Raw genomic sequence first — 24,989 nt, 5'->3', positions numbered from 1 at the left:
TTAAATGTCTACTTTTATTGTTCAATGCAAGCCGGTTGCATTTCATGACAAAACTCAGTTTTATTTAAAAAAAAATATATAAAAAAATAAAAAATAGTATGAATCTGTATTTTTATTTCTTTGATATAAAATACTTTTCCACGTGTAAAATGAAAAGTGATGACTCTACTATAACAGCAGAAGTACAAACTGTGGTAATACACCAATCAATGCACTTTTTAGTCAGTTGACAAAGACTTCAGAGCTTATTCTCATTTGACGAACAAGAACCAATGCTATGTATTCTTCTACAGCATTTGTGGTGAAAGGTTAGCTGATTAATCTTAGCTTACCATTAACACCAAAATAAAGAGGACATGTTTGTTCACTACACTAATGTTGTAACACTCGAGGCCAGTCTTGGTCCTGAGACCACATTTTGAAAGTGTTGGTCTCGTCTCAGTTTCGGACTGGCCGGACTCAGCATTTTCCGTCAAGACCGGTCAAGACCATCCCTGATCTGCTATTCTTCAACTTCATTAATGTGAAAATAAGGAGAAACTATTAGTAAAATGACAAATACCTGCAATTCATTTGTTTGCTAACCTCGTACCATCCCCGTAATGACTGCAACCTTCGGGGTGCGCATGCAAGCGGAAGTGAAAGGTAAGTACGAAACTGAGCAAGGGGAGCCCAGAGCAAGACATGTCCGCCAAAGCAACGATAATTAAATTTGGCTTCCCCTGCCATAAAGACTTCATATGGAAAACAACATGCAAAAGAAAACACTCTGTGGGGTACAAATTCTGCGATCTTCAACTCACTGAAACAGCGGGGACGAAGTTGAATATTAGCTGGCATCTTAAAAGAAAACAAAAACACAGGTAACCTAACGTTAACTGTACTTAACACCATCTTTTTGAAATGAATATTTCTGGAAAGAGTCATGGTCATGGTTTTTAAAATGGATTTTTATGCTCTTGGTCTTTTCACGGTCTCAGCTTGTTTCAGTCTTGGTCTAGTCTCGGTCTTGACTTGTCTTGATCTTGGTCTTGACTTGGTCTCAACTCCCAAAAGTCTTGGTATTGTCTTGGTGAGCTCTGGTCACGGGCAAGTCTTGGTCTCGGATAGTTTGGCAAGTAATTGTGGTATTTACCCTTGCTTTTAACCAGCAATTTTTAAAAATACATTTTATGTAATAAACTATGCTAAGAGAATTGCCATCTGGCTACATTCCACTTTTTTATCACACCAACACAATACAATCTTTCAAATCTTGTTCACTGTGAGAGAATACAGTATGTATTTCCACAAATATTTTAGCAAAAATGACAATGTTTGAGCTCAACATTGTACATGCAGTACCGGTATTGTAAACTGCTAATGGCCATTGGAGACTTCAAATGAATTGTACAACTTGATTTTCAAATTCTTCAATCACCTGTTTAACACAACAGATGCAAATTTCATCTTCAGAGTACCTGCTCCGAAAAGCCACAAAATGACAAATTGCTCATCTACAATTATAGAACCATTAAAGTGCCATCCTTCAGAGAAAGGTGTGTCTGCATATAGATAATGAATGAAGACTACATTGTTTAAAGTTAGTAGTAACCCTCCTTCTCATGGCACAAACAACCTTCATTTTCAGTCAGTACATTCGGGTTTAATAACAGCGATGTTTCATCATCACTTAGTAGTGTGTTTTACCCTGGAAAAAAACATCTGTTATTTTCTGACGTGGCAAGGTGGGTGAAGGCAACCTATATTACACAATAATGCAAGGTGTCAGATGATGTTCAGTCTGTAGGTAGTGCTCTCTACCATTATTGGGAATCTTCATCATCTTCAAATGTCCAGTTTTAATTACTGTAGGTCTTTTTTTTTTATTTTTCTTAGAAACTCTTCTTCAATTGTTTCTTTGTGCTCCATTTAACTCACTTGAGTCCACGTCCAATTCCAGCCCGTTACTGTCTTTTGGCTCCAGCAGCAGGTTGGCTTCTCTGCTGTGTGCTGGATGGATTATTGGAATATTGTGCTCCTGGAGGTCCAGGGGTTCCTGGTGGTCCAGGGGGCCCAGTTGGTCCTGGTTTCCCTCTAGGTCCTAGTGGTCCAATTATACCTGGTAGTCCTGTCTGACCCTGGATTCCTGATGGACCTCTTGGTCCTGGAACCCCAGTTTTACCAATTGGACCCATATCACCTTTCTGGCCCTTCTCACTACGTGGTCCTGGTTGACCAGGGCCTCCTTTGGGCCCTGCGTTACCTATCGGTCCTTTATTGCCACTAGGGCCGGATTGACCAGGCACACCTTTGGGCCCAGAAGAGCCCTTTTCTCCTTGCAATCCACGGCTACCTATTGGGCCTCTATCACCTTTGCCCCCGGTCAGTCCAAGAGGTCCTTTTAACCCAGTCTCTCCACGGTTACCTTTGGGGCCGGGGGGTCCTGGAGCACCTGTTGATGGATGGATGCATGAAGGTGCAGCGAAGGTGGTACACCGAACACGTGTTTTTTATACACAACAACTACTCTACCTCTTAATATAGTGAAGTTCTTGATCAGTTGTGTATGGTGAGTGTCCACCAACTTCATCTCCTCCATCACCATGGACAAGTTCCTGACATCCACATCCAAACGGATATTTAACAACACGTTCTGCTGCCTCAGTGTGTCTGCTGAGTTAAGAAGTAACAAGACGCTGCTGTTTATGTTCTGCAAATGGTAGAGACAGAGAAAATACATTAGAATGTGGTCTGTCCAAAAAAAATCACAATCCATTCTGGTGTTTCTGAGTGGTAACAACCTGCAGATCTTCCATTTGTCTGCTCAGGCGGCTCTGGCAGGTGGAGCTCTCAATGTTGATGTACTTATACATGCTCTGGACGTGACTGACAGTGGCATTGATGCTGGATGATATCGTATCTATCTCCATCTCGATGGAGTTCAGACGACCGTCCAAGGCAGAGAAACGTTCCCCAGTCCGGTTTTCGTAGTATCTAACAATAACCATTAAGTGAGGCTTTAACTGCACTGCTGTAAAATAACTTTCATCATAATGGTAGCATTTTTGGGCCCTAATGTTTTACGTTAGATTGGGATTACAATAAGACATAAAACCAAGTAATTCCTGTGCTACGGGATATGATTTTGGATATGATTCACAGTCATAGTGAAAATGTATCCATTGTGCGACCAAAGACAAGTTGCGACAGATATCAAGAAGCGTCAGATAATAAGAGAACTAATTTATCATGTGGCTATTGCTGCCAGTACGATCGCTGACAACAAACCAACCAACAGAACACCATGAAATGATTTCTGTCACAATGTCCACTCCGTTATCATTTGCCCAAATACAAATACAAGAACATGGAGGGGGGAAACGGAGGAATTTCAACATGAGCTACCCATTTCACATTATGCAATGTGGCTTGCTTAAATTTTGCAGGTGTCTAAAGATTCAGTGCAATCATTAAGTAAAAGTACTTTGAATTCCCACTACAGTGGTACCCTGCTATATTGCAATTCATCTTTTGCACCCTTGCTGTATCACAGATTTTTAAGTGTTTTTTTTTTTTGTGTGGGTTTACAAAACACAGGCAAGTCTGAATTAGAGTTGTGCGCCTTCATTGTAGTACATCGTGATGCCGCAACATTATAGGCAGCACTGAGGTCTAATGGAAAGCGATGGAGTGTAATTACGAACAAGATGGAAGGGAGAGAAGGCCCAGTAATAATCGTTGTTGCAACAGAGGAGAACGAATATACACCTGTGAGTATTGTATGCCCTGTTTGTATGTGTTGCTGCTCTGTGTGTTTTAAAGTAGCAGTTGCTTGAAGGGTTATAACTACCATGACCTTTCTGCTAATTTCTTACATTTTATGCTAGCATTAAGCTAGCGGACTTTCATTTGACAAAATTACATGGTTTAATTGAACCATATAACTGGTGTTAAATATACAATGTTTGATTCTCTTTTGTGTCAGTTTTGCAGTAAACTTCAACTGGGAGTGACAAAAATAAACAGTTCGAAGCAAGCACAGATTGCCTCTTGTTTGGAGAACTGTGCGAATGAGCGAGCGAGAACGGGAACTCAGGAATACCTTAAAAAGTGGGTTTCAATAAGTTAATGTGTTTATCGCACATGGGTGGGGTAAAACTATTTAAACATGTCTTTATTATGGTCTCTCTATATTGCAGATTTTCACCGATTGCGGGTGACTCTAGAACGGATGCCCCATGAGAAATGTGGATTAACTGTAGTACCAAACATACTTGGAATGGTAGTGCAAGTCATGCATGTTCTCCTCATGTTCATCCATGAAAGATGTGACATTGTCGAGTTGCACCTGCAGGTTCATCACCTGAAAAGGACATTACATAGTCTTGGACATTCCAATTACATTTCCCTAACCATAACTCCAACCCAGTAAACCATTGACGCATAAATCAATGTTTGTCAACTGGACTTCATTCAGATATTTGTCATCCTAAAACACAACCACCCACTCCTACATTTGTGAAAATACAGACATTGAGTGAAGCCCCAGCTATTCGCAGGGATAGGAACCAAGCCCTACTGTAAAAATTGCGATTAATTTTCAGCATGCTCCACAGCAAAAAGGCCTTATTAATTTTGTATATAGATGCCACAAGATGGTGGCAAAGCACTTAAAAATGGAGAGAGGATCATAAAGTATCAACACTATTCATCTAGCATGTACACAATCATTAACCTACGTTACGTAAATGACTGTACTGTTCAGTAGTTAAATTATTCAACTCGAACATACGTTCACATGAAGCTCATCAATAGTATTAGCTAGAAGAGTAGCGTAAAAAACATGCTAGCACAAACTGATGTGACATCACACATGGGCAAACAAATGTGCACACTAGCATAGCGGTATGTCATTAAACTCATATCTTAAATTTTACACAAAATAATAAATGTTAGCAAATTGTAACGCAAAGTAGACTACACAGGATTTTAGTAGCTGCACCGGAAGAGAAGATAAAACACACTTTTACCTTTAGCTTCATTTTGACTGTGCATGAGGTACATTCAAGGACAACCAACAAAACGGGACAAACTCGACAGACAAAAAAAAACACCATCAAAAATTAAAGCTACCAACAACCACACCAAAACACCACAAGAAGGCGCCTTTAATAAAAGAATTACTTTTATTGCTTTGGCCTTAGCACAAAAATACCAAATTGACGTTTTTGTTGTTGTTGTTTTTTGTTTTTTTTTAGAAAATAGCAGAGGATAGGTTCCAAAAATAATCTGCAAAAAATGCTTATTCGCGAATGTCAAACCACGAATATGCGGGGGTTCACTGTACTGTAATGCATTAGTTAGGCCCTGACCATAACACATCCTTCCTGTATTTTGTACATTTATCTTTACCACTGTAGGCTGGTAGTCACTTATTATTATTTTATTATTATTTGATTCAGAAACACATACCTGCAGACTGAGATCATAGTACATCTCAGAGGAAATGGAGATTCTCTGGTGGTCGGCGATGATGCTGTTTTGGAGGGACCGTAACATTTGGCTGTTGCTGCTCGCGTTGGCTTTAATCGTGCCCAAAACTTGACTGTAGTTCTGCCAGTCGTTGGTCAACTTCTGGAGGACCAGAGTCTCCTCATCTGATTTTTTCTGCAGAGCATCAATCCACATAGTGCTAGAGAGGAAAGATAACATAGATAAAAGATTTCCTGCTATGACAAGAGCTTAGATTTAAGATGGAAATGCATGTTCCCTTTTGAATATTGTACACATTGAAAGAATCAAAAGAACTGAATGACAAACTCCATCAATCGTAGCTTTAGTCTGGGATTGATGTTATTCTTTATTGGGGTTTCACCGAATACCAAATGATTTCCATATGTGGTCCTTCAAAAGTGAGCCAGTGCTGACTAAGACGCAACTACAATCTCAACAATGAAAAAAGTAGGGGCCCTTGGTTTACGACGGATTTGTGCACCGGATGTTGGAACGGTAAAAATCCCTAAAAGGTCTTAATTCCACCATCCAGACCTCAAAATGTCGTATGTCGACACCACCGTAAACCGATGATCCCTAGTGCGTATCAAGATGGCTAAGAAGTTTGGCCAGAGTCTTTCTGTAATTCTCACAGCTTTCCACTCACCTAAGTGCCACTGTTGTGTTGATTTGCTGGGCAGTAGCTTTAACGTCATACTGATCCTCTGTCAAAGTTTTCATTCTCTCTTCCGTTTCCTCTATCACGTCCTTCCAACCTTCCACCTGGTCTTGGTATCCCACCAGCAACTGGTTGAGAAATTTGATTGAGATGACGTGGTTTTGCATATCTGTGCTCAGCTGTTTGCTGGTGCCTGTTAGCTTGGTCTGTGTCTGAGAGGCTTGGTCCAGGACCTGAGGGGGACAGCAACCATTGTACGGTGGGCGTGAATATTTTTTGAAGCCTTGTTATCTTATTGTACATGTGCATGTGAGCCATTGTACCTGCTCTTGTCCCAGTAACATTTTCTGGATGTCCTCGAACTCCTGCTTGAGTCGATTTATCTCCTCACTGTACAGGGTCACGTCCAGACAGCTGGAGCAGTTACTGATTTCTAAAATATCAAGATAGGGAGTTATCTTTTAAGATGGCATGAAAAAAAACAAGTGTGTAGGATGGATAATGGAGAAGCATTACCGTCTATGACTTTCTGTGCCCTGGTGATTTTCTTGTCATAGACTGACTCTTCCTCAGATAAATAGTCAACCTTCCTAAACACTGGAGAAAGAGGAGTTTTGGGAAAATGCATCAAGATCATTTATAGTCGTAGACAACCACAACTACTGAATAGCTTCTGAATACACTTAATACGGAGTGTAAATATAAATAGGTCAACATTGAGGAAAGAGATACCATTTTTTGCCAATGCTGAGTTCTCAAGTACTGTCGTTTACTCACAAAATATGAACATATTCCAAATAAAACTGTGAGGTGGACAAATACAGTAACTAACAATCCAATGTAACACACTGCGATTCAGTAAGTGCAAACACATTTCTTGGACGCCATTTGCGTTTGTCTGGCTTCAACGGGATGTTGAAGGCTGCCTGCTGAAATAATTTAAATAATAAAATAATACAGGATCTGCAACTGTAATTTCAGTTCTGACATGAAATTGTGTGGGGTCTTTTTTTTTGTTTGTTTTTTTGTCATTATCGAACAGATGCAGCCAAATGAAAGATGAGAGAAAGCTTATGCAGCTGCTCAGGTCCTCAAATCCCCCACGAATTTCCCAGGAGCGTGTTTGAGAGCGTTTGAGTGAATGGTCTGCATTTTCCAACATTTTCCACATCATAACTGCTGACTCAGGGGAGTGATGCGGCTCTTCGAGCCCAAATAAACGTATCCACGTTTTGTGCGCACCACCTGCTTGCTTTGCATTCATATGGCTCCTGTGAGAGTGAGACTCACGGTGCTTCTTTGAATTGGTGACTCAACAACTGCACAGGTTTTTGAATGAATCCCTTCTCTTAAAAATCTGTCCTATAGCTTGTTTGAAGGACTACCAAACAAAAACACACAATACACTGTAAAGGATAACGTGTACTACTGGGACTGCTTACAGAATATTATATTTGTGGCCTTGGCCAAAATATGTATTACTAGATCACTGGAGAACACACAATAAGCAAGGAAATAAAATTAAGGTTTGATGATAAAAAAAAATTTTTCTTGTGCCCGTGCACTGTTTTAGAAGTTACTGTCAAGTGGGTTCCAAATATTTTTTTGTTGATTACATAATCTTTAGTGTTATATACTAGGTTAAGTTTTCAACAACAAAATAAAAACACAAGAAACTAATCTATTTTACAGCTAAAAAATAATGTAATATGTTTCAGTACATCATGCAATTCTGAATTTTAAGCTTTAGATGAAAACATGCTTTCCAATTCGCACAAAACCTGAACGTGTATTAAAGGAGCAACACTACGTTGCTTGCAAAGTGTTGCTTTTTCTTTTTTTTCTTTTTGTATTTTTTACCAAGATACTTATACCAAAGAAACACAAGGTATTTGTAGCTTGTAGTAGTGGTGGTTATAATATGTTTTCTTGTTTAGCTACTTTAAAGGGTATATGGCTTGTGTACAGGCCTCATTTCTTACTATACAGTACTTTTATCTGTACTTGAACATAGTCTTGTGTGAGACTCAACACCGAGCTTCACGTTCCCCTCTGAGAGCCAAGTGACAGTAAATTATGCAGATTTACTGCTCTCCGACACAATAAAGAGGACCGCTGATGTGTAAAACATCTGTTGGAACCATGCAGCTGTCAGGTAACAACATGGCGCACATTTGTTTGATCTGTGGGTGTTAAATACTGTAAGCTCTCAATTATATACATTCTTCTCATGAAAGCTTTCTTCTGCATCATGTTAGTCCATGTCAATCACTGACAGGGCTGACAGGATGTTGCCTTATTGCGTGCGGTTAATTAAACAATCAATCATAACTCACCTAGCGAGGCCAGCACTACGACAGTGATGATCAGGAATGCAACTAATGCGTATAGGACTTTGACAGCCAGTTGGAGGGAATGGCTCAGCTGGCACCTCACACAACCTCCTCGAGTGCGACCTGGACACATCGTTACATGGATCATTTCCAATTTGCATAGCTTACATATAATAAAACACAACAGATTTGGGCTCAAAAGCCATTTTTGTTGTCAATACAGGTGTGCATGTGACCGTCACCTCTAAAAGGAGGTATTTCCTCCTCCTCGCCATTGAACTCCTCCTCTACAAAACACAATTAAAAACAAGATGTTATGTTTTGTTTCATTCGTCAGGTCATTATCACGGCAGATTTCATCAGTTTCATAGCTATGATGTAACCGATGACAGCCAAGGGGACCATAATATTATTACCTTTGAAAAGCTGGTTCTCATATCCTCCATAGCTGTCTGTCAAAGGACGAAAGACATAACAAAGTAAGAAGCCAACAACAACTTTCATCACCACTGCCATAAATCATACAAACCAGCTGCTCTGTTGTCATATGCTAAAATTTGCAAGAATGGTCTTCTCTCATGACAAGTTAGAGAGCTAAAGCTATATGTCAAATGTGTTTCAAAATCATGCTGATGCTACCCTGGCGAACGTTGTATTTGTTATTAGTACAGTGACTCTAGATCACCGACAGTACTTTGGTTGGTATGTAATACTTGTGGACCAGCCAGTACACCTGTAGAGTTGTATTAACAACAGCATCAGACCTTCAACTCCAACAGGGTTACACATAACTAAAATATTGCCTTAGCTCCTTCAACTGATGTGGGGAAAGTATGCCATAGGGGCAAAATACAGCCCATCCCATTCTTTCATCTGGCTCACCAAACAGTTACATTATCAAGAGTTCTGTAATATTTGTTGCATTACTCTAGCCCAATATTGGTTACTTAAAATGTATTTGTTAATTCTGTATTTATTTTGTATTTTCATTAATGTGTTTATTTATTGTGAATAATGAAATAAAATAATACATTTTACATTTCATATTTTAATGTAATTAATTAGTTAATTTATTATAATTAAATTAATTGTATTTGAATTGAAAAAAAAAAATAAAATTCAAAATATTGTATTATTAAAGTTAAGTATTTTCCATACACTATATTGTAACTTGTTTTTCCCATCATTTACTTGTACATTTGTTTACAAGACCCTCCCTCACCCCTGGCCATTGAAAGACGAAATTGACGCCGCTCAACGTCAATGGCAGTGACCATTCAGATTCCAATTGACCTCTACACATATACTATGTACTTTATATTGGTTTCAACACTTTAAAAAAAAACAAAAAAAAAACATGTTGCCATGAACATGCTGACTCACACTCAGTATGTACCCAATCACACGCACTTATGAAGAGTAGTGAGTTCCACCAGAGGATCAAATGAACCACACAGGGGTCGTAAAAAGTCTTAGTACCTGACTCTTTTCATGTTTTAATAACTGCATGGAACACACAAACATAACTCACACACTGGAGCATGTTGTACATGATGTCAGGTAATGAAACCACTCAGCAGACCCGCAAGGAAACCTTATAAACATTCCAGAGGAGAGGCGGGCAAATGACGAAATCTTTTATGCTGCTAAATTATGATTATGTAATGACAATAGTCATGTAACAAGCTTAGTCGTCAACATCGGCTTTTTTTCCCCTTTTCGTTTCATGGAAAATGAATTAATATTACACTGAAACACATGGCACAAGTGAGGAATATTTGTTTTTGTTGTTTGAGGGTATACCCTTAGAGACGTGTAAGCTTCGGTCAATAAAACGGACTGCAAAAAACATGCAAAGTCAAACAACATAATCAGGAGTTAAAGAAGCTAGGCTAATGAATGCAGATGCTAAACCGTAACAAATCCCTCATGTACAGGTATTTACATTGTATGTTCATTTGTTGTTTGTAGAAGAACGACCCAGAATTAAAAACAGTAGCACTGATGCTTGTGCTAACACAATGTGAGAGGTGTCCTGGCTTGTCCATCAATATTATAGAGCACTTGGGTAGGTGATGTGAGCTTGCTGTGGCAATAACAGAGGCACTCATCTCCGTCTCTAAACTGAAACTGTGTCATTATTACTTGGAATTATTTGAGCATGGGGACATATCGCAAAGGAAGAAGCACTTGAACAGGTCAAAGGGCAGAATCATCAATGTTGGTGTCATGACAATGAAGGTGACATTCACGCAGTGAAATTTTAAGCAGGGGTCACTGCAAGCATTTCTATCTTATTCCATTTCTACAGCTAATATAAACACTAAATAGTGAGTGTAGATCAGTAAAATTACCTTTTATTGAGCGCAGTCCATTTGAAAAAAATGTTTTGGCCCTGATAAAAATAAGTACAATGTTCTTAAAGACAAAGTAGTTCTAGCTGTGTTATGATTTTTGGCCTAGATTTTTTTTTTAAAAAGAAAAAATGTTCCCAGATTGCAAATCTGAAGAAAAAGAAAAAAAAAACCTGACAAGTAAATCTGACATCTGACATAGATTTACACCATGACCTTCATTCAATGTGAGAAAGTTTACTTGCAGCCACAACGGAAAAGCTGTGGTTGCTCTCGATCTGGGCAGGGCTGACATGATATAAAAAGGGAAAAAGAGAGATAACTACGAAGAAGAAGAAGAAGAAGAAGAAGAGGAAGAAGATGAAGAAGAACATGAACCCACTTATTCAGTTTGATGGTAGACCGTTGGTAGCAATTAGTTAAACAACATGGAAATGCCAGTATAAGTAGTGTCTTGGCTGGCTCACCAATATTATTAACAATTGAAGTAAACCGTTACATATTGTTACTTTAAATTAGTTTGGTGAAATATTCCTTGTAGCAAAACCATTATTTTTCCCTGTTAATGCTATCAATATTAAATAGCTATCAATAATTGGGTCACTTGTCAACAAAAAACCTCTTTATCACTGTTGATTGTCACTTACTTTTGCTTATAAGTTATAATTTGAGCAACAGCAATTTCTATACAGGTATTGTCCTGCCTGGTGCCACCGATACTACAGATCACTGAAGTAGGTGATCTGGGGTCATCATGGCATTCTTGACACGGATGCTATTCTTCCGATTACAAACCAGTTTTACAGTACATTGTTGAGTATTGAATAGTTGATTTCAGTCACGTTTGTACATGTACACCATATCAAGTACAGCTATTAGATCTTAAAGTGGCTTCCAGAATGCATACTTGAGAGTTTTCATTTGCCATTTGAGTTTGAACTCTGTCTCCTTACCAAAGTGCTTAACTTTTTATTGTCAATTATTTGGACTTTCCCTGCAAATTTAAAGTATCAGCACATCGTTTAGAACCTAAATCGGTATCCACCCTCAAATATGTGTCTGCTCTTTAAGCCTTCCCACCCTCCGCCACACCAGCCCTTTCTCCTTTGCTCATGTTTTCATTTCTCCCCGTGGAAAAAAAAAAAATCCTCCCATCTGACTCGTTAGAGAGGAAGCGGACCGGTCCAACACACACTGAGCAGTGCTGAGCTGACAGCGGCACAACAACACGGTCGTGCAAAGTCGCACCTAAACAGCTAAGTCACGGCCAAACCTTGTGGAACCACCAAAAATATATTCAGCTCTTTTTGAATAAGTGGCCATTTGCATGTAATTTAAAATACACCTACGACATAAGCAACTTGAATATGAACTAAGACACCACCTTTTTTAGGCCACCTGTATGGCAAATTGTTGTTGTTTTTCAACCACAAGGTAGAACATGATGATGATGCTCTTAAACTACTTTATTTACTTAATAAGTTTGTTGGTTTTGATCTAGTTAAGGTTATGTTTTCTTTTGCTTGACTAGTACTGTTATTCTTTAGCTCTATGGTTTCTGGTCTAATTAGAGTACAGTGGACCCTGCAGTGCGGTCCCTAACCCTGACCTGAGAAAAACTGACATGAGAAAAGAAAAAAAATAATAATAATTGTTTTAAACCCATTAAATTCTTGAATAAGTGAGGATAAACCGCCAATAAACATTTGCAGGCCTTTTTTTCAGACAAAAAAAAAAAAAAAAAAAGTTTAAATCTGCGAATAGATGAATTTGTAGGTGCCGAACCGCGGGAATGCGGGTGTCCACTGTATTAGTTTCACCTTTGTTGTCAGCTGTCATCCATGCTAGCCCCGCCCTCACCCGCATTTCTGCCAATGAGCTTTCTGCTTTTCCAACCGACCCACCTGTGTCTCATCACTCTTGCTGGACCTCATTTTTTGGTATTTTGCTTTATTCTGCTTTCACCAAGTTTTGTATTTTACGCTAAATATAGTCTACTGTATTGTATATTTCTTATGGGTTCTCATTCACTACTTTCAACCCAACTGTTTTTGGTTAAAGCGAACTCTTTTGGTTATTTAAAAGTACTTCATATGTGAGCAAAGTGCAGTACATTTACATATTAGGCTGGAAAACTATCATTCATATCATGTCTAAGAATCAAAAGCTCCATCTCAAGTATTGGGCCTCATTATTCTTATTAATCAGTTAATTTATCAATAAGGAGTTGGGCTGGCTGCGACTGACTGGCAGCCAGTCTCGGGCGTTTTCAGTTTTCCGTTAATTCCTCCTGAAAGGCACATTCAGACATTTTGTAGAAAGTCTTCCCAGAAGAGTGGAGGGAGGGGAAACTAACTTCATTTGTTCCATTTCCACTTCTTGTAGGTGTGATGTCCAGGTGTCCCAATACTTTGGTCTATACAGAATAGAAGCCATGCCTTGTTGTTAAAAGATATAACTGTAGCTTGACACGTAACATTATGTAATAAATGCTCTGTTGTGCAGAGCAGACCGAACCCCGACATTGTGTCCAAACCATGGATGGAAAACTGGACGGAGAGCAAAACAAGTGCACTATTTAGCCTTGTAACGACTTACAGTATGTGTAAAGGATTTACCACCAAGGCTGGAAAATGTCTGTTCCTAACTCTAATAAATTCAAACATTTCCTATTTCGACTCATTGCAGATGCGATCCAGCACAAACCAGATGAACCCGACGAGAGTAAAAGCATACAAAAGACAAACCACATTAAAGCACGAGGAACTCGCATCTCTGCTCTGGACAAGACCACTAAACTTTAAAATTGTTATCATGTCAGCCTCAAAGACACTAATTGTCTTACACAGTAAGTTCTGTCCTGAATAGTTCTTGCTTGTAGTTTGAAACAAAGTATGAAGTTAATATTACTTATAAAATCAGCCTACAGTATGTACAACCCCGATTCCAATGAAGTTGTGTTAAACATAAATAAAAACAGAATACAATGATTTGCAAATCATGTTCAACCTATATTTCATTGAATACACTACAAAGACAAGATATTTAATGTTCAAACTGATAAACTTGATTGTTTTTAGCAAATAATCATTAACTTAGAATTTTATGGCTGCAACACGTTCCAAAAAAGACTGAGAAAGTTGAGGAATGCTCATCAAACACCTGTTTGGAACATCCCACAGGTGAACAGGCAAATTGGGAACAGGTGGGTGCCATGATTAGGTATATAAGGAGCTTCCCTGAATTGCTCAGTCATTCACAAGCAATGATTGGGCGAGGTTCACCTCTGCGTGAACAAGTGCGTGAGAAAATAGTCGAACAGTTTAAGGACAATGTTCCTCAACGTACAATTGCAAGGAATTTAGGGATTTCATCATCTACGGTCCATAATATCATCAAAAGGTTCAGAGAATCTGGAGAAATCACTGCATGTAAGCGGCAAGGCCGAAAACCAACATTGAATGCCCGTGACCTTCGATCCCTCAGGCGCCACTGCATCACAAACCGACATCAATGTGTAAAGGATATCACTGTGGTTCTGTGGTCCGACGAGTCCACATTTCAAATTGTTTTGGGAAATTGTGGACGCCGTGTCCTCCAGGCCAAAGAGGAAAAGAACCATCCGGACTGTTATGGACGCAAAGTTCTAAAGTCAGCATCTGTGATAGTATGGGGCTGTGTTAGTGCCAATGGTATGGGTAACTTGGACATATGTGAACGCACCATTAATGCTGAAAGGTACATACAGGTTTTGGAGAAACATATGCTGCCATCCAAGCAACGTCTTTCTCATGGACGCCACTGCTTATTTCAGCAAGACAATGCCAAACCACATTCTGCACATGTTACAACCGCGTGGCTTTGTAGTAAAAGAGCGCGGGTACTAGACTGGCCTGCCTGCAGTCCAGATCTGTCTCCCATTGAAAATGTGTGGCGCATTATGAAGCGTAAAATACGAAAACAGAGACCCCGGACCGTTGAACAGCTGAAGCTGTACATCAAGCAAGAATGGGAAAGAATTCCACCTACAAAGCTTCAACAATTAGTGTCCTCAGTTCCCAAACGTTTATTGAATGTTGTTAAAAGAAAAGGTGATGTAACACAGTGGTAAACATGACCCTGTACCAGCTTTTTCAGAACATGTTGCAGCCACAAAATTATAAGTAAATGATTATTTGTTAAAAACAATGATGTTTATCAGTTTGAACATTACATATCTTGTCTTTGTAGTGTATTCAATTAAATATAGGTTGAACATGATTTGCAAATCATTGTATTCTGTTTTGATTTATGTTTAACACAACGTCCCAACTTCATTGGAACTGTTGTTGTAACATTAACCTCAAGTCAGAGTGTAAAAATAAATTGAGGAGTGACTGCTTTAAAACCTTAACCAGCTATTGATAAACGATTTCTCAAATAGTGTCTGGAGGCCTTTATTTATTAACCTGCAGGAAGAACAAGTTGTTTATTTAAAGGCGTCTATTTGAGAGGAGGCATTTATACAGTATGTAAGTTGATTGGTCGATGCAGAATTGTTTATCTTCGTGTTACAATTGGAATAATATGTGTAACTTTTTTTGAGCAGTTTCTATTTACATTGTTTTTATTCTCGGTCCTCTCAATAATACAGTAGTTGTTGGCTACATGAGTTTCTGCATCCTCTATGTGGAGACACACCTGCAAGCGCTCTGGCGAAAAAACTTCGATTCAGGTTTGTACTTTTCTTGTACTTGTTGATGTGTACTTCATAGTAAAAGTAATTGCATATTCCTGGGGGCACCACATGGTGCGGGTCGTGGGGGGGCAGCAAACTGACTCGATTATTTGTTTAAGTGGATGCCACACGCCGTCCATTAGAGTGACGGCGGCTGCTTATCTGGGGAGGTACGGTAGTTGTATTTAGGAAACGTGTGCAGTGCTTTTGCATGCATTACTTAGGAAATCTATTACAAATCATACAATTCAATAATCTGGATAAGTATTTCATCAGTATTGTGACAAATGTCTCCACTGTATCATCCTCTTATTTGGACAATCCACGTAACCTAATGTTCTTATACATAGAATTGTTGGGACCTCGTGTAACGGCAATTTATTCCAAATCCAGTTTTCTACTGTTATTGCAAGTGAGCATCTGGACCAGATGGTGTTCTGTGGCAGTGAAACACACCTATAAAAATATCAAGGTTGGAAGCATGTGAAAGCAGGCACTTTCCATGCAACTGTAAACCACAACAGAAGATACATTTTCTAAAAATCCAAAAGTACCTTCCCCCAGCCAAATGCTTACTGACTGTTCAGCTCTCCTCTCTTCCTCCAATTTGGCCATTTGAACCAGTGTGGTGTTTGTAAATGGAGCACCAAGCCATTATTGAAACAGCTAAGTAGCAGTTGTACTATTTGTTTGTGGTTCTTTGGTGATGGTTCCTCTCGGGCGGTTATCAATGGCATTTCCAAAGAGCTCACTATCAATTATACACATTGTCTTCAATGTACTGTAGTCACCAACATGCACAGGAACAACTATTTATTCTTACCTTTTAACCTTTCAACGAGCCCAGTTGCAAATGAAAGCAGGACTAAAAAGATGCTCAAGGTCAGATTGGAGGTTTGGACTAATAAAACTCAGTTGATTATTTCGATGTCTTCTGACTGAAATGTACTGTACATGTGGCCTCCTAAGAAACAAATGTAAATGTTTGGAATTTCCATCCATCCATCCATTCTCTGAGCCGCTTCTCCTCACTAGGGTCGCGGGCGTGCTGGAGCCTATCCCAGCTGTCATCAGGCAGGAGGCGGGGTTCACTCTGAACTGGTTGCCAGCCAATCGCAGGGCACATCGAAACAAACAACCATTCGCACTCACAGTCATGCCTACGGGCAATTCAGAGTCTCCAATTAATGCATGTTTTTGGGATGTGGGAGGAAACCGGAGTGCCCGTAGAAAACCCACGCAGGCACGGGGAGAACATGCAAACTCCACACAGGCGGGGACGGGGATTGAACCCTGCACCTCAGAACTGTGAGGCTGACGCTCTAACCAGTCGGCCACCGTGCCGGTGTTTGGAATTTGTTGCACTGAATTGTGAAACTAGAGTTATAGTTGAGGCTTCATGAGAGTGAAGGTTCTTTTATCGTGGTTCAGCAGCGAAAAGGGATATTTTAAGGGGCGAACCATGTTTTCTGAAACCAATTTGGGCAACGAGCCTGTGGCACACAAACAGCAAAGCCGTGTTTATACCAAATTGTTGTTGTCGTTTTAGTTGCTGTTGTTTTTGTTGTTGTCACTTTAGTCTTGTCCCATCAGGGGTTGCCCAAGCAAGTCACTCACATGATATGTTTGGCACAGTTTTTACGCCAGATAACACCTAATATAACTTTTAATGCATCATTGTCGACGGCACGTTAAAAACATGCATGTTAGGTTCACTGAAGACTCTGACGAAACTGTGTTTGGAAATACAAAGTACATTAAATGTATGAGGGAAAAAAACGTCACAACTTGGTCAAAATGGAGGAAAGAGAGACACGTTTTAGCCCGTGTTGACATGGCCTTGCACGTTATGAATAGGATCGTCCACGTAGGACTGTTTGAATCTTATAGATTTGAATCCATCTGTTCATCCATTTTCTATTGCACTTGTCCTCATTAGAGTGTTGTGAAAGCTGCAGAATATTATTTTAGGGCGGTGACGATATGAGGTAACAAGTTATGTATAGTACCCATTCGGCTCTTTGCTCACTCTTTCCCCATGCCTTGCGAGACCTGCCCATCATCCGGACCCTCTCCCACTCCGAGCCCCCGCTGTCCCCCGGCCCTGTGAGGAATGTATGAGGCAGCATATTTTGCTCTGGTTGAACTGGGCTGGACTCACCCTCAGAAAGACTTTGGAAAACCACATCAACAGAGCTGTTGTACTCTTTGGCTGAGGAACGCACCGTACATGTTCTTGGAGTTCATTGGCTGTGCCGCCATGTGGCTCCAGACCACCTTACCACCTCCCAGAATTCTCGAAGGGCAAAGGGTGCAAGATGGGTGTGATTACTATTCATTAAATCCAAACACAATCTCACATCATTTGAAAGTGGTTATAATCAGTCTGTGATTAACAACTGTACTGAACCACTGTAATAGCAACATATAGCAGACTGCTGAATAGGTCAATTACACTCAGGTATTCAGATGATATATATTCCTGCCTAAGTGTTTATACTGGTAAAGCACAGATAAAACATTCGGGTAGGGATTGGGGAAGCAGCGTGGTTGGGTTGTCATGGTTATAATCATAACAGGAACTGGAAACAAACAGAGGTGTCCTACTCCACAGGGTTGGGAGTTCAATGTCAAAGGAAGCATGGAAAAAGGTAAGCGTTTGTTTGAATGAGGGATAGGAGACATTAAAAGTCTATCATGTGACACTATCTGTTCTGTTCTGAAATGGAAATTCAAAAAAACATGTACATATTGTGCTGTATATCATATGACTAAATGACTTCACTGTGGATAGATTATATATTTTCTGCATATTCAGCCTTTTCACTTGAAGAATTTAGGTTTTAAAATAGTCTACTGTACATACTGTACTACTCAAAAGTCGTTGCTGTTTGTTCTGTTCTCAGGTCTCAGGGGAATCGAATAACATCTAGTCACTATCAGAGTGTCAACATGGTGGTTTGTGTATTTTACATTCTGCCCTGTTTGTATGTCGCCTGGCCGAAAATAAACTCACCGCTTACTGGGTATGGGTATATAAATCTGACTACTGTCCTCCAACCAGACAGGATAACAAAATTACCAGTAAATCAAAAAAACAAAAAATGCATTTTTTTTTTTTAAAGACGTTAACCCGTGAACTCAAAACGTGCTGAGTCACGTTTTGAGTTCACGAATTGAGTTCAAATAAACATTTTTAAAAGTTTGGGGGTGTTGAAATGATATGGCTGACTCTAGAACAGTGGTTTGGACTTTTATTTTTATTTTTTTGCCATCATTGCACAATTTATATTGCTTTCCCTACAAATTCTATTTTTTTTCTTCCAACTGCAAAAATCACACAGAATAACACAAATTCTTTGTGGTTCACTGTAAAACTTGAACTTGAACTATCAAGCAAAAACAGCCAGTAAAATTTCCCTGACCATGTTGATGACAAGCATCCTTGGGAAAGTCACTATATAAATCTAACTTACTGCTATTGTGATTATTATTATTATTATTGTTACTATTAGCCACTTGTTGCTAAGCCAATTCAATGCCAATTGGTTCAGCAAATTAATTAGTTGGGTTTTGTAAATTCTGTGTTCATAACATAAAAAATGGCAAATAAGAGTTATTCTCACTAGTCTGTTTGAGTCAATCACTTATATAATATTATATATAAAATAGCTATAGTATTAGGACGGAAAGAACAACAGCGCCTACTGTTGGATCAGATAATGCAAGGCCCTCGCTGGCCCTAATGTTGTTGCCGCTGCTCTTTTTTTTTTTTTTTTTTTTTGCAATGGCGTCAGGGCTTACATCATTTCAAGCTGTTAGCCCACATGTGGTATTTCCTCCCACTTCCTCATCCCAACTGTACCCTTCAAGTCTCTGTCGGGCTTTCAGTCAAACCTCTGCGGCTCAACACAAAGCTTGTGTGAGAAACATGTAATGCTCTAGCCCTCCTCTAAGCCCCCTGGCAAGCTTTGCCTTCATACCAGCCATCCATCCATCCATTTTCTACAGCGCTTATCCTAACTTCGGTCGGGGGCATGCTGGAGCCTGTCCCAGTGAACTGCACTGAGGCGGTATACACCCTGAACTGGTTGCCAGCCAATCGCAGGGCACAAACAACAAACAACCGGAGAAAAGCCACGCAGGCACGGGGAGAACATGCAAACTCCACACAGGTGCGGCTGGGTTTAAACCCGGGTCCTCAGAACTGTGAAGCAGACGTGCTTACCAGTTGTTCACCGTGCTGCCGCCTTCATACAATGTTGCTTCAAATCTTATGTTCTCTTGCGCTCTCGAAGAGTAGTCAAGATGTGGGAGATTTGGCTACGGCACAAAAGACTTTTTGTCGAAGTAATGGAGATCTCATATGCACGCACATGCACAGCGATTTAAAAAGCTGACAGATTGTAGTTTCTGACCCAAGATCAACAAAGCAGTTCTTTCTCAGGACTGTAGCTGTGAAGCATATGCGCTACCTTTTGCAGGTGCATGACTGCATCTTACCGTGCAGGTACCATGCTAGTATAGCCAGCCAACCATTTCTTATACCGCTTGTCCTTATCAGGGTCACGGGAGCTCAGCTGGAGCCTTTTTGAGCTGACTTTGGGCGAGAGGCTGGCCTGGTCTCCAGGCAATCGCACTCAGGTTCCCACCACAAAGGCCTCTTGTGTTTAAAAGTGGTTCCCAACCACAGTGCTAATGCATATTAGACCCGGAAATTAACCAATTTCACTTCATAGGTGCAAACATTCTTATTTATTTTCGACAAATAATGCAGCTTAGTTCATCTATCTATGCCAGCGACGAACAGAGTCAGGAAGAAAAATTAAATGCTTTTCCACAGGATTGGCAGAAGTATGCACTCGTTGCCATACAACCGCATAATGGCTTTGTGTTTAACCACTATAAACAGGCCCAAAATTCACACACACAAACAAATCTGTGAGAAAATTGAGAGTTTTAAATTGAGATTTTTGCATGTAAAATAGATGCCTTGGCTCAGTAAAGCATGGGGGAAACTGGTCGAAAGTCTGCCAAGTGTTACTATGATGTGACATCATTCATCATTTCCACCAATGATAATGAAGCTTTTAGATTATTCCTGCAACTATCCACAAAACTATTTCCGATTGTGCTCATTAGGAACATATCACAGGTGACTTTAGGCAAGAAGCAGGGTACACCCCCGACTCGTTGTCAGCCAATCACAGAGCACATATACTATTCGCAACCTTTACTAAGACTAGGTATATGTTTTACCTTACAAAAATGTCATAGCACACCACCAAACAAAAAAACAAAAAAAAGTGGATACACAGGGTAATTATGTATCTTCTGCCATCTAGTGGAGGGGCAATTAATTCTTCTGCCTGCCACTGTATGTCGCTGATATCGACAGATAGCACAGATAATTTTAGTATCGTAGACAAGTAATTTTTGGACCAGTTAAGTGAAATAGGATAAAACGTGGCCGGCATGGTGGACGAGTAGTTCGCAAGTCTGCCTCACAGGTCTGAAGTTTGGGGTTCAAATTTCAGCTCAGGCATTCCTATGTGGAGTTTACGTGTTCTCATGTGGGAAGAAGCTACAATACCTGGAGAAAACCCACGCAAGGGCTCAAAATACACACAAATTCTACACAAGATTCAAAGCCCGAACCATAGAACGGTGCTAAGCACATTCCCCCTTACCAGAATCTGTTTTTAAGATGATGCCCATCTCATTAGTGGATGCACACACGTTTTGTTATAACCGAAATAAACTTCACCTTTCATGGTCCCTCACTTGGGCTCACTAATGCTCAGCTTGACGCTCGTGGTTGTGGTAGTGGTGATGTCGCAGCCTCCTCGGCTCCTTTCCGCAAAACAAGTGCACGGGTCAAAGCGGTCAGCAGGTTGAGGAATTGACATTCATTTTCCAAGTCCCAAAAAACAAAGAAAAAAATGGTGAAAGTCCAAAAGCTCCTCAATGTTCTGCCAGAGTTTAAAATATGGTGCAAAACAAGCTAATTCATTTGCATCTTAAAATAGACAAAAACATGTGTACGTGTAGTTTAATAGTGGTCTGATCTTTAGGTGAATTACAATAATGGTGTTCAAAGTGCTAAAAGTGCCTTAGATTGGAGCTCTGTGCTCTCATCCCTCTCCCATCAACAGCCTGAGGAGACTAAAAACCTCTGCAGAATGAATCCATGTGCAACTTTCAGAGGGAGGGAGGAAGAGGAGGAAGACGAAAAATGAGGGAGCGCAAGAGAGGGAAACAAAGAAATTGGAAACATGAGGGAGGGCCTGGAACTGGGACAGAAAAACAAGAAAAAGGCAAGGCAAGGGTAAAAAAAAAAAAAAAAAAGGGGAGGGGTCCGTGTGTGTTTTGTGGCTGAGTTAATGATGAACAAATGTTTGGACATGACAAGAATGAGCACCTTGAATACATGGAGCCTTGGAAAGTAACACTAGAAAATAGCTTGAAGGGAACACCTGCACACACCAAAACCATAATTCCAACCTGGCACTATTCTCATTTTGCTAACCTCAGTGTGCATTCCCAAACCCCTGACAGCAGGTGCCATTACAGTGTCAAACCCACCAATTACAATGGTGAGAATATTGACTCAACATGGCGTAAAGTCCAAATTTGTGACTTTCTTTCGTCAAGCCTGAAATTTGACCAGGGCAGTCAATTTATAAAAAAAATGTAATAGTCTCGGAACACCTACATTTATTTTATTCTTAATGAAGGACAAACATTTGTGCTGGCCAACCACAACAATAATAGAGATATTGAAGACATTTACTGATTTTGAAGCTGTTATTATATAAAAAATATAATGTATATCTAAACCATGCAATACAATCAAACATATTCGAATGAAGTTTGACACCTGTGCTTGGAATGTTACAAAATGTGTTTGAAAATACAACACGACAAAGTCAACTAACCCAGGCAAAAACTATTCAACAACACACTGAATACCCTGGAGGACATTCTTTGCAGCGATTGCAGGCAATTTTCAGTGTAACGTCCTTCTTGTGTGACGTCGACATCCCTGCATTGCTCCGAGGCCACATGCTCCATTATCCAAACCAGAAATGTATCCGATGACAAACATCTCTCAGCTGTCCTTTGATCACGAAGAATTATATCGTGCCGCGTTTCTAAATCAGTACACATTCCGACGCAAACACGCTTCACGCATGTCGCCCGACTCAAAGCTGCAGCTAAATTGATACCAGAATCATCCAGATTATTTTATTTTATTTTATTTTTTGAAGTCCATCTGGAGCCGATCAGCGGCGGCTCAGTCAGTATCACCCGTGGGACCCATTAAGCCTGGTGATAATTGCGCCGCCGTGTGCTAGAGGTGACTCATTAAGACGTTCAGCCAGGCCTCTGCTGAGCCTCGTCGACAACCGTGGCGACTGTTGCACGTCAATGCTCGGCCAATTGGACAAACACGTATTTTCGTCCTTGGAGAGCAGTGATTCTCAACTGGTGGGTCAGGACCCAAAAGTGGGCCGCGGACAGGTAGCAAAAAAATGATGACGACATACGATGTTTCGAGGTTCATAACAACTTAATTAATCAACAAAGACCACAAGGAGGCATGCTCAGTTACCACCGTACTTACTGTTTTTTTTTGGTTTGTTTTAAATTGGACTGTTTGATGTGGACAGTAATTCCTCGTTTATCGCGGGGGTTAGGTTCCGGACCACACCCGCAGTAGGTGAAATCAGGAAAGTACCATCCAATTATTTGGGGGGGATTATTTATACATATTTTAAAGCTGTATGAATCTCCTAGACTCTTTTTAATCTTCCACACCTATTAACCACTACCTTATTCTTATAAACACTTTTTATACTCTTAAACACCTTTAAAACTCCAGAAATGTACAGCAGTACTGTACACTATGTACATTTTATTCCTTGTAATGTGTTATAATGAATGTTTCCTTTTTTTCTACAATTTCAATGTTTAAGGTTAGGACGTGTTAATTTTAGCACAAACAAATATAGCATACAGTAAAAAAAAAAAATAATAAAAATCCTGCAATATGAATATGAAAACAATCTGCAATGCACGGAATCCGCAATAGGTGAACCACAATATAGCGAGGGAACATTGTACTGGCTAGAAACATTTTCAATACAAATATTTACTGTAAGTGACTCAGTAATCTGCAATAATATTTGTTGTTTTTCACAGAGGATAAAGAATAGGAGGATTGTTATATTGTCTGTCTGTATGTTTTTCTGTCACGTTTGTGTTCAAATATCTGTTCCTTAATGCTCAGTATCTTTGAAAAGTGCTCTAAAAGGCTTTTTGAACGTAAGCTTGTGTCGTTATGTTTGAAGAAGAAGAAGAAGAATCACCTTTTATTGTCATGACTATTAATAGATTGTCTTTATTGATCTCAACTTCTTCTGTGAAATTACGTCAAGACTTAGCAAGAATAGGAAAATGTGGGTCCCAGGGTGACAAAAGTTGAGAACAACTGCTTTAGAGTACTGACCATTGACTTATTGATGACCTGAAGGCATACCTTAACCTTAGAAGCTGTGTAAATAGCTCTAAGTTTCTGATTGCACAAATACACAGCCTCTGTCAACCATCTGGACCCCTTCACACACACAAACACACACGCACACACAAAATGGAACAAAACAACATTTTGCACTGGGTCACGCAACAGATTTTCAGTTTAGTCACACTGGATCTGTGGCTGGTAAACCATCGACACCGACTAACGCAAACTCCAGATGTGTTTAAGCTTCTACGGCACTTTTAACTTGCGCCATTAAAGGCACATATGTATGTCATTGTAAAAGACTGCCGGCAGATATTGAAGTTGCCTTTTGTCTCACGTTAGAAATGGAGACCTACTTATAAAAGAAGATTTTGGGGACAAGCCAAGACATATTTTTACAGTATGTTACTGCTGCAAAAGGGAAATTGTGAACATTGTCAGTCCCACAGCATGTTTTTGTGCATTATTACATACACAAACATTATTATAGCATCACACACAAGTGCTAACTAGGTCACAGACATTATTTTCTATATTACAAGCCAGTGTAATGTCAAAAGCTGTTATTTTTTAGGTTAATTATTTTAGGTTAATTGTTGTTGCAAATCAGGGGTGGGCAAATTATGCCTGAGGGATCAGCACAGGAAGGCCAGAGCCAAGATTTGAACCCTAAAACTCAGAACTGCGATGCAGATGTACTGACCACTATGCTGCCGTGAATTTTAATGTGGGATATTATTGTTTTCAGCTACCCCAACCCCCCCCCCCCCCCCCCCCCCCCCTCCCAAAAAAAAACCCCGTAGGTATCAATTGTGACATTTCAAGCCTCTGTTTTATGTCTCCAGCAAGAGATTTATAAACTGTGAGAGTTGAGAGTTGCTGCCACCTAGTGTCACATTTTTCG

The 24,989-nt window shown here is 39.9% G+C and overlaps 1 protein-coding gene across 1 annotated transcript; it reads right to left on the bottom strand.

The window, feature by feature from the left end:
- Positions 1-21,769, bottom strand: scara3 (scavenger receptor class A, member 3). The gene is made up of 12 exons (XM_061754430.1): positions 21,326-21,769; positions 8,904-8,939; positions 8,730-8,774; positions 8,491-8,610; positions 6,671-6,751; positions 6,478-6,587; positions 6,143-6,387; positions 5,455-5,674; positions 4,257-4,345; positions 2,784-2,976; positions 2,515-2,692; positions 1-2,434 (listed from the first exon to the last, which is right to left on the bottom strand). The coding sequence occupies exons 1-12, from the start codon at positions 21,330-21,332 to the stop codon at positions 1,947-1,949; spliced, it is 1,812 nt and encodes a 603-aa protein (XP_061610414.1). The 5' UTR covers positions 21,333-21,769; the 3' UTR covers positions 1-1,946.
- Between the last annotated feature and the right edge of the window lie 3,220 nt (positions 21,770-24,989).

Source organism: Phyllopteryx taeniolatus, chromosome 18 (assembly GCF_024500385.1).
Source record: "Phyllopteryx taeniolatus isolate TA_2022b chromosome 18, UOR_Ptae_1.2, whole genome shotgun sequence".
NCBI classification, from domain to species: domain Eukaryota; kingdom Metazoa; phylum Chordata; class Actinopteri; order Syngnathiformes; family Syngnathidae; genus Phyllopteryx; species Phyllopteryx taeniolatus.
Note: the sequence above shows the minus strand (reverse complement) of the source record. Positions and strands in the feature narration are given on the sequence as shown.